Below are 10,737 nucleotides of genomic sequence, written 5' to 3' on the forward strand. Positions count from 1 at the left end.
TGTTACTCCAGATTTCATGGAGAAACACGCATGTTGGGTGTGGATGATGGGCTGGTGACCTGAATACATGCTTTTTCCTCTTGACTGGTACAGACTCAAGTGCCAAACAATCCCCTAAAACTGGGGAAGATGAGGTGTGATATGGCTCTGAATCACCCAAAATTCCACAACAAGGTGGATGCACCATTAACATTTATATAGAATCCAAACAGATAGAGAAATACTATTGTTCTATCGTCTGCATGCAGTTCAATGATAAACCACTGTGATCCTGTGTAATTCTGACTGTTTTTCATTCAAACTGCAAGGAAAATTGTGAATGAATCCAACATCTGCTCATGGCTGTTTGCCTGGTGTTGCTTGTGGCAACACCGCCATCTAGTGTACATCAACGGGAATACAGCATTTCTAACTTTATGTAATAAATGATCGAATAATTCAAAGCAATTTATTAGATTGAATCTGCTGATAAGGGAACAACGAGATGCAATATTCTGGGTTTACGTTGCCATCATAAGGTTGTATAATGACCTTGATGAGTGTTTACAGCGTTGATTTAGGCTTAGAATTACATACTTAATAGTTAATAGGTGTATTAATAACTATTTTATTAGAAAAAAAGCCGCAATCAACACGGGAATTTCCAGTTTCGCTCTTCCAGTATCCGGATACAAGGTGACTCCTACAGGGAATTCCCGCCATCAGCTGACGTCTGGCCCCGCCCACTCCGCAGTCAGCTAGTTTATAGAAAATGTGGATGGAACGTATGCAGTCAGTGTAGCCGCGAGGACGCGGCCTATCGCGTCCAGATCTGCGCTCTGCTTCGTGACGTCACTTCAAGGAAACGAAAGTCAGAGAAACCCGGACCGTCAGCCGGATGTCACCGGGGCGCCTTCAAAATACAAGTACTCCACAATTTGTGCTCAAGCGGGTCTACACCCTGGCTGTCCACAGACTAGTTGAAAGAATTTGACTATTGCCATTTTGTTTAGTCTGCATAAAAAATAAAAAAAACAATGTTATTATTGATTATGAAATATTCTGTATGTTGTTCTGTTATTTTTTTTTTAACTTGTCCCCCATTGGTTTGAGACAGTGACCTTATTTAACCCCACACTAAGCCAAAATGAAGGCTGTAAACAATTGCATGTGATCCAATAATCCAGTAAAAAAAGTTCCCAATTTATGGCATTTTTTAATCTAAAGGTGTGTGTGATTTTTGTCGGTACATTAGCGAAAGTTATCACACAAATATCAAACAATTCGCACACGTCTCCATCGTCTTTTAACTTATTCTGAAGGGCCCGGGCGGAAGTTCTGTGTGTCGCCGTGAAATCCGCTCGACGCTGCTCGAAACCAGAAGCAGCAGCTCTGCGTGGATTCACAGCTTTTCCTCCCCAATCAGTCTTTTTCTGTGTTTTTCACAGCAAACAGCCTCGGAGGGTTTTTGTCCCGAAGTCGACAGCGGGTGAGTTTTAAAACCATCCAGACTTGTTGTGTTGTCGACGTGACGCAGCTTGTTTTTAGCTTCAGTTTCTTCCGCGTTGGTCTAAGTTTAGGTGGGAACTTTTCGGTGTTTCCAGCGGGCAGGCCCACCTGGGGACGGAGGGAGGGGGAGACACGGGACATCCGCTCCGAAACTGTCTTTATCAAATAGATAGGCGTCTTTCAGATGAGTGCGAAACGGCCTGTGTTCGTGTGTGAGATCAGCTTCCATGTCCTATCTGATTCAGTTTTTTTTTTGAAGCTGTGTTAAGATAATGTGATCACGTGATCTGCTGATGGGAAGCGTGTGCTCAGGCTGGAGGTCTGACTCACAGCAGTCAGCTGGGAGACCATTGTTTACAAAACAGAGTAAAAGTCATTGTGCTACTAATCTAGGCCAGGGCCGTCAAGCACATTTTATATTTATTTACAAGAAAAAGGGAATGTAATAAATGATTATAAGAAGATGAGGCCAAACTGTGCAGGAGAGGAACATCTTGAAATCTTCTCTCTTCTGTGTCTGGAAGGTCTTGTTTATTGTTAATGAATTTATTACTTAAATATGTATGTTTGCAGAGTTCATAAAGCACAATTTCATCTTGAAGTGGGACTATAAAATCCTTTAAACTTTAAAGTTGAAGTAAATGCTTGTGAAAATAATTCCAGTCTCGACTTAGACAGTTTTATAAAACTGTGGGAGAGTGAGTCTGCCACTGTAATGCTTTAGCCAATCAGAAATCACAGAAGTCTCCCTGTCTCCTCAGCATCATGGCGTCCGGAGGCTCCATGATGAACGGGGACATCTCCCGCTCCCCCACGCAGCCGGGCACGCTGGAGGAAACGCTGCAGCAGATGAACATCCTGATCCAGGAGAACCGGGAGCTGAAAGGTGAGGAGGCCGGACGCAGAGGAGCGGACTCTGTTCGAAGGTCTGCAGAGTCTGAGTGTGGCTGATGAGCAGGATGGCGACCCGGCTGCTGTGTTTCCCCTCAGAGGCCCTCCGCCAGACCAACCTGTCCATGAAGGAGCGCTTCGAGGGGCTGTCCGTGTGGAAGGAGAAGCAGCGGGAGGAGCGGCACTTCCTGGAGAACCGGCTGGAGGAAGCCCGAGGCCGCATGGAAACGCTGAACCTCCAGAACCAGGATCTGACCAGGAGGCTGGAGGAGGCGGGAGGAGCGCCGGGAGAGCTGCAGGTGGGGATCTCCCCGCCACACGTCGTGCCGTACGAAAGGAAGGCGTCTCTGATCTGTCATTTCCCCTCCAGGGGGTTTTGTCGGACCAGAGCGTGGAGCTGCGGGCCCTGCGGGCCCAGGTTGCTCGTCTGCAGGCGGAGAAGAACGACCTGGTGGCCATGAACTCTGAGCTGCAGCTGAGGGCCGAGCAGGATTCCCGGGAAGACTCGTTCATCGAAATCATCAGCGTGTCGGTGAGGACGGCTATGAATAGACAGCAGCCTCATCAAAGCAGCTTCTGTGTGGCTGAAAGGATGTTTTAGGACAAAGTTGAGCAAAGTCTCAGGCAGTGACCGAACTCCTCCTCCTCCTCCTCCTCCTCCTCCTCCTCCTCCTCCTCCTCCTCCTCCTCCTGTCAGGACGGAGGCGTGGAGGGCGTGAATGAGGCGGTTGGCGCCGAGCGCAGCAGGCGTCCCGACCTGAGCATGATCGCGTCCCGCCTGGACAACGAGGAGGCGACGGTCAGCCAGCTGCTCCAGTCCCTGAGGAACGAGACGCAGAAGGGGGAGCGGCTGCAGGCCGAGCTGCAGGCGTACGCCGCCAGGTAGACCAGAAACCTGAACGGATGTTTAACACAACTGTGAAAAACACAGCACCGCAGGGGGACCGATGAAACAGAAACACAGCGTGTCCTTTCAGGTTAACCATCTGTTTTGTCATTAAATAGATTTTTTTATTTTTACTTTTTGCAATTTTTTTTTTTTTTTTACATTATTAAACAGAATCAAAGAGCTGGAAGAAGCGAAGGTAAACGTGGAGGAGATTTCAACACAAACAGCCCAGCCAGAAAGCACCGAGGGCAAAGAGGAGAAGGTATTTTTTACATAATTAAGCTGCCTTTTTGTCGTCCAATCTCGTCGGCAAGACGGGAAGCGGAGTAAATTCCTTCCTGTAAACGTTCCAGGCGGCGTCGGAGGTGGAGAACCTGAAGTCTCAGATGATGACGCTCTTCAAAGAGCTGCAGCAGGCGCAGAGCAAGCTGGACGAAGCGGAAGGCATGAAGAAGAACCTGCAGGACAGGTTACACACACACACACACGGCGAGTCACTGTCCTCGCATGGCCCCCTCCCCCGTCACCGACTCCGTCTGTTCCCGCAGGTGTCGGGAGGTGGAGCAGGACGTGGCCACTCTGAAGTCGCAGCTGGTGGAGAAGCAGGCGGTGCAGGCGGAGAACGAGCGGCTGAAGCTGCAGCTGGGCAGCATGCAGGCGCAGGTGGCGCTGGAGCAGAGGAAGGCCGAAGAGGAGAGGTCCGCACACACACTCACCGCCACCAACACACACACACACACACACACACACACACACACACACACACACACACTCGCTGACCTCCCCCCTCCCTCACAGGAAAAACCTGGCCCAGCTGAAGGATGCCTACACCAAGCTGTTTGAAGACTACAACGAGCTCAAGGAGGAGAAGAAGAAGAGAGAGGTGATCAGAAGAGTTTGGGCATCTTAAAAATAATAAAGTGCATTATTTACGCGTCCGTTTGCTCCGGCAGGCTCAGCTGGTGGAGAAGGAGCAGGTGGAGGAGCTGCAGCAGCGGCTGGCCGCCGCCGAAGAGGCTCTGGCGGTGAAACAGAGCAAGATCGACGAAATGAAGCAAGACATGTTCCAGAAGGAGAAGGAGCTGGAAACCATCTCTGTCTTCCAGGCTCAGGTGAGCGGCTGCAAGCGACTCCGCCGTCTTGTGTTTGGAAAGCTTGACGCTCATGGCAGCCACGCGGCGTTCTCCCTCCGCAGGCGGAGGTCTACTCCTCGGACTTCTACGCAGAGCGAGCGGCGAGAGAGAAGCTCCACGAGGAGAAGGAGCGTCTGGCCACTCAGCTGGAGTACATCAAGAAGCAGAACAGCCAGCTGCAGGAGGAGATGGACTCTCTGGGCCGGTATGGACGACTCCTCTCCCGCTCTGCAGACATTTCCATCAGGTTGATGGATTTCTGATGTGATTCACGTTGCGTCTCCTCAGGCGCTCGCTGAACGAGATGCAGAGAAGACACGTGGCGCCGGGAGGAAGCCCGCATGGAGCCGGGCCGGCTCTGGTCGGAAGAGGTACAAGATGACTGGTTAAAGAAGAAAGCAACTAAATTCAAAATAATGACATGAAAGATACTAAAGCCAGAATCTCTCTCTTCCCCCCTCAGGAGCAGCCGCTGACTGGCAGCATCAGGAGAACATTCCTGAACACGCCTGTCCCAAATGCAACGAGATCCTGCCCGACCTGGACTCCCTGCAGATCCACATCATGGACTGCATCATCTAGACCCGTCACCTCTCGCAAAGCGCGCCGTCGGCGCCTGAATCCAAGTCTTCCTCTGCTCTGGCCTGTTCTTCCCGCCTCGGATCCCAGCGACGCCACTCCGCAGACCCCACGCTTTCCCGAAGGAGGAGCCGCCAGCTTTCACATCTGGAAACATATTTAAACATTTAACCATACGTAGATAAGATAGTAAAGCCTGTCCACTCCTGGGCGCATTTCATCTGAACACTGGAAACAAGCTGAAACTATTCAGGGCAAAACTAAACCTGTACATGCAAAATAAAACCTGTGTGAACCTTTGACAGCACCTGGTAAGATGCTGTCCGACACACACCGATTCTTCAACCAAAGCTGAGCCTTCACAGGTTGCTTTTGTTAACTAAATATTTAGTTGATGAAGGTTGTTTTTTCTATATTTTAATGAAGGCTTCTTTTTCAATTTAAAGTGAAATCCTCTCTATTTTTCCTCAGAGACAATATTTGTGTTGTTGATGTTGGGGGGGAAAAGAATATGCAATAGGCACTTTAATACGAACAGTGTGTTTTATTTTGACTCTGCAGGTGGTAAATTAGAGCGTAATATATTTACCTTGTTAAGCTGGAGGTTCTGTAATTCTTCTATGTTGTAATTCTGTGAAAGAAAATAAATGATTGAAAAGTTTCTCCATGTTTTTCTCTGACTCTGATGAAGTGATGAAATGAAACGTCAGATTCAGATACTTTTGTCCTCATCTCTTGGTATCTGATGTTTGTATCATCAGATAGTTGTGTTATTGGTGAGAGGAGAGGAATCGTGTGCAAATTCTCCCTGAACTCTGATAAACTGATTGGATCTTGTTCTGAGGGCTATCTCATTTGAATCAGTGATTAAAGATTGGAGTAGGGACCTAAATCTGCACGCACTGGTCAATATCAAGGGTTTGCAAAGTGAAGAGTCTTCATACATATCATAGAATAAAATATTTTGCCTTTTAAGTCTTGCAGTCAGGGTAAATTTGTATATTATTATTTATTGCAGCATTCAGACCTTTAAGGTTCCTGATTTCCACACTGAAAAATTCTCAACAAATTTCATTATGAATAAAGTCGTGTTTTACTGAGGAGGGCTCAGCATCAGGATGGTCAGATTTTGCACACAGATTATTTGCGGACAGACTTAATTTTGAAATTAAAATACACATTGCGCAGTAAATAGTTCTACGCTGTGTAATCGGGACATTTCCTGAACAAACACAGATCAATGTCAGTTGAGTTTCAGCCTCGCAGGACTTGCTCCCTCCCATTTTCAGCACCTCTCCTTTTCACTCAGGCGCTTTTACGCACGGCTTCAGGACGTGTGTGTCGGAGAGCAGAGTGCCATGCAGGTCTGAAGTGTGTGAGGGTCTCTCAGCTGAAGCTGCCTCCCTCCCTGGAAGATGGTCCTGCTGCTCGGTCTGCTTTTAATCCTCTGTGGAGCCCCGAGTCTGTGTCTGGAGGAAGACACATCCTTTCTCTTGGATGGAGACATCCGTCACTTGGCCGTGGACAGTAACACGGTTTACATCGCCACTGAAGAGAAACTGTACCAGCTGAACCACGACCTGACCCCGGTCCACAGTCTGACCCTGAGAGGAGTCCTGAATCCGGACACGGAGGACTTCTACAGAGTTCCTGCTGCCGCTGACTGGAACGCAACTTTCAGGGTCAATATTTTATTACCGTTTGAGAAGAATCAGTCTGTGATCAGCTGCGGTGTGATCGATGGAGCGTGTGGATACTGTGAGATTCTGGACCTGAACAACATCTCCAACATTCTGCACAAGGAAAACTTCCCGGTGGGACCAGCCAAACGCAGCAGCGCGTCCGTCGCTTTTCTGGTGACCCTGAAGAAAAACCAGTCTCTCAGTGACTCTTATATTCTGACTGCGATACAACAGGACGGGTCTGGAGAGGAGAAATGTCCCTCTGATTCAGGAGCTGTAAACCTTCACAACACTGATGACACTTCCAGCGGGGGGATATTTTCTATACATGGGTTGTCTGGCAAACCCATCATCAAAAGCAAAGGGAACTTGGAGTTCGTGGACGGATTTCAGATCAACTCGATCATATATCTGCTCGCCAATGAGCCATCAGACGCTGAAAACAACCAAGTCCGTCTTTTTTGGCTTGAAGACAATTTAAAGAAAACAGAGACTCTGAAGTCTCTGGGGGGAGCGACTCTCTTGTCTGGTGATGGCAGCAGACTCCTGGCCTCATCGGTCTTCCCGGGTGGTCTGCAGAGGCTGTGGAGCGGCGTGTTCAGTGTGGATGGAGGACAAACCAACACCCAGCTGCTGCTGTTTGACATCGGTCCTGATGTCTTTGCGACAGCTTTGCTGTATAGTACCATCACCGCACGGCTCAAACCAAGATCAGTCGTGAGTCACTACTAGTTTACTCTTAATGGTTTTTTACATGTTCAAAAAAATGCAAGACAATTTAATTAGTAGTTACTGGATGTAGCTCCAGTTCTAAGTCAGTTCTGAGTCAGTGCGTGCCCGCCTACGGGCTTTGCTATGGGGACCTTGTCCCTCGACCAATCACTGAGACAGAAAAGAAGCTTGACGTACCAATCCCCTACGCACGCTGGCGCAGCACCACACCCCTCCCCAAGGGTATATCTGCAAGGTGGACGCTTCCGCAAACCCTTCTTCTGACGTCAACAAAGTAAGGGAAGCAGACAGCTGGGCCAGCAGGTAGGCGGGCACGCACTTACTCGTAGAACTGGAGTTACATCCAGTAACTACTAATTCTACTTCGTAAGTGCTTAGCCTGCCTGCGGGCTTCACTATGGGGTACTCACCAAGGGCGAAGGCCGTAGGGATGAATGTACTCCGAGCTGGCATGCTGACGGGATTGGTGCGTAAGACGGAAGTAAACAAACCGTGTGTCCAGAACGATCGTAGAACTCCCGAAGAGCGAGGCGGGCATCCATGCGCTCAGCGCAGTCCGCCACGTGAACAAGCATCGCCATAGTGACACACACACGCCGGCCGGGCAAAGCACAGCGGCAGGTGGGGAAAAATCCGTTCCGCGACCCCACACAGGGGAAGCGGCAGCCAGACAGGAAGCAACAAACAGCAAGCAGCAGAACCCCTGTTCCTGCTAGTACTGTAGCAGATGAAACATCCGCAGGCTGCGGCCAGGCCGAGCAGCAGGTGGGAAAGCCCCGGTCCGCGGTCCCCCCCCCGGGGACGCGGAGACAGGCCAAAATGACCGAAACGGCTCAAGCGACAGAACCCCTGTTCGCGCTGAGCACTGACATGGCCATAGAATCTGTGCACATATCCAGCAGATATGAACACACAAAGGCAGAGGCAGAGGCCCAGGAGGCAGCCTGGCAGATATCACTCACCCTGATCCCTCTGCACAGGGCTGCGGAAGCAGCCACATGCCGTGTGGGCACGAATCACTGCCGGAGCAGGAGATTCTGTGCCTCGTAGGCAGATGCAATACCACTCCCCACCCAGTGGGCGAGACACTGAGAGGTCAGCGGGGCTCCACACCCCCGAGCTCCAAACCTCACAAACAGCTGGTCCGTAGCACGAAAGCCAGCAGTGCGCTGGACATAACAGCGCAGGGCCCTGACAGGGCACAACAGCTGCAGCCGAGGGCCGTCACCAGATGAACCAGGCAGGGAGCTGAGCGCTCTGATCCGGACCACTCGCGACCGAAATTCCGAAGTGATCATCTTGGGATGAAAGGCCGGGTTAGGCCAAAGATGAAGGAGTTCTCCATCCTCGCTGAACACCATGCAGGATGGGTGGACCGACAAAGTGCAGAGATCCCCAACTCTCTTGGCGGACACAAGCGATAACAAGATGGTGGCCTTAAAGGAGAGAAAGCGGTCCTCCGCCTGCTCCAAAGGCTTGAAGGGGGGTCCCTTAAGACCCTCCAACACAATGTGGAGGTCCCACGGGGAGACCACATGTCTGGGGGGTGGCCGAAGCTGACACGCCCCGCGCAGAAACTGCTTCACAAGCAGATGGCTGCACGCAGAGAAGCGGCCGAAGCCGTCATGACCCGCTGCGATAGCCGATGCAAACACCACCAGGGTAGATGCAGCGCGGCCGCTGTCCAGCAGGGTCTGGAGGAACTCCAAAACTCCACCAATAGCGCAGGAAAGCGGGTCAAAGCCCTTCTCCGAGCACCACGTAGTGAAGAGCTGCCACTGAGACCTGTAGGCCTTGACAGTGGAGGGGGCTTTGGCATTCTGGATGGTGGAAACCACTGCCGGGGGGAGATCTAATTCCACAAATCTCCTCCTCTCAGCCTCCAAGCTAGGAGCCTCCCGCCCATGGAAGGGGCGGGATTGCAGGGCGCCCCCTGCTTGTAGCAGCGCGTTGGGCCCGTCTGGAATCGGCCACGGGTCCCCGACCGCCAGCTGGACTAGGTCCGGGAACCACCGCGAGCTGGGGGTGTCCGGAGCCACCACGATCATGTGGTGACCATGCATCCTCACCCTGCGCAGAAGCAGGGTCAAGAGGTGGATCAGAGGGAACGCGTAGAGGAGGCCCGAAGGCCAGATTCTGTGTGCGAAGGCGTCTACCCCTGGAGGGGGCTCGTCTGACGACCTGAGCGAGAACCAAAGTGGGCACAGTGCGTTCTCTGCACTGGCGAAAAGGTCTGCCACTGGGCGTCCGAACCAGCGCCAAAGCTGGGCTGAGACCCATGGGGACAGGCCCCACTCGTTGTGGAGTGGGCCTCCCGGGACATCCTGTCTGCACCGACGTTGAGAACCCCGGGCACGTGACGCGCTCTGAGAGATGTGAAGTGCCGGTCCGCCCACAGGAGGATCTCCGCCGCTTTGCGGTGAAGAAGAGGAGACCGAGTCCCCCCCTGCCTGTTCAGGTACGCGACCACCATGCTGTTGTCTGACCTGACAAGTACGTGGCTGTCCTTCAGCCGGGCTTGGAAATGGAGCAGAACCTTCTGCACAGCAGTCATTTCCAGCACATTGATGTGAATGGGAGTGGAATCCCAAGCACCGCCCACCGCGTGGTGGTCTCAGGTGCCTCCCCATCCTGCGAGCAACACATCCGTGATCACCTTGATGCGATGCGACACGCAGCCCAGGGGGACTCCTTGCAACAGGAAAGTTGGATCCATCTAGTAGATGAGATCCTGGCATGCGTGGGGTAGGATCGGGAGCTTTCTGCAACCGTCCCGCGCCCCCACACAGCGGCGGCGTGCAAACCATCGTTGCAGCCTCCGCATGTGCAGAAGGCCCAACCGTACCACTGGGTGGGCCGCAGCCATCAGACCCAGGACGGTGGTGATCAATTGGACCCTGACCAGGGGTGTGGTCACCGCAGACCTCAGGGCCAAGAGCAGAGAGGTTCGTCTTTCCTCGGAGAGGCGGGCCGTCATGGAGTACGTGTCCAGCTCCAACCCCAGGTACGTCATGCGCTGAGCTGGGTTGAGCGCGCTCTTGTGGTGGTTCACTGTGAACACCAGGAGCTCGATGTGGTGCAGGACCTGAAGCCTCCTGCCGGGAGGACACCAGCATGAGCCAGTCGTCGATGTGAGCATTGAGGTCCCGCAGGTCCAGAATGGGTCCCACTCCCCCGTTCTTCTTGGGAACCAAGAAGTAGGGGGAATAGAAGCCCGAGTGCGCCTCGTCAGCGCTCATCTCCGTGACCGCAGCTCGGCGGAGGAGCGAGGCTACTTCCACTTCGAGAGTGGTCATCCCCGCAGGGCATGCGAGCTTCTTTTCTGTCTCAGTGATTGGTAGAG

The 10,737-nt window shown here is 52.1% G+C and overlaps 1 protein-coding gene across 1 annotated transcript; it reads left to right on the top strand.

The window, feature by feature from the left end:
• The first annotated feature begins 1,322 nt into the window (after positions 1-1,322).
• Positions 1,323-5,642, top strand: optn (optineurin). Its single transcript, XM_030113320.1, has 13 exons — positions 1,323-1,468; positions 2,250-2,374; positions 2,479-2,678; positions 2,750-2,911; positions 3,077-3,261; positions 3,440-3,530; positions 3,622-3,737; positions 3,817-3,966; positions 4,067-4,151; positions 4,222-4,380; positions 4,464-4,606; positions 4,690-4,772; positions 4,865-5,642. The coding sequence occupies exons 2-13, from the start codon at positions 2,254-2,256 to the stop codon at positions 4,981-4,983; spliced, it is 1,614 nt and encodes a 537-aa protein (XP_029969180.1). The 5' UTR covers positions 1,323-1,468; positions 2,250-2,253; the 3' UTR covers positions 4,984-5,642.
• The last annotated feature ends 5,095 nt before the right edge of the window (positions 5,643-10,737 follow it).

Source organism: Salarias fasciatus, chromosome 17 (assembly GCF_902148845.1).
Source record: "Salarias fasciatus chromosome 17, fSalaFa1.1, whole genome shotgun sequence".
Taxonomy (NCBI): domain Eukaryota; kingdom Metazoa; phylum Chordata; class Actinopteri; order Blenniiformes; family Blenniidae; genus Salarias; species Salarias fasciatus.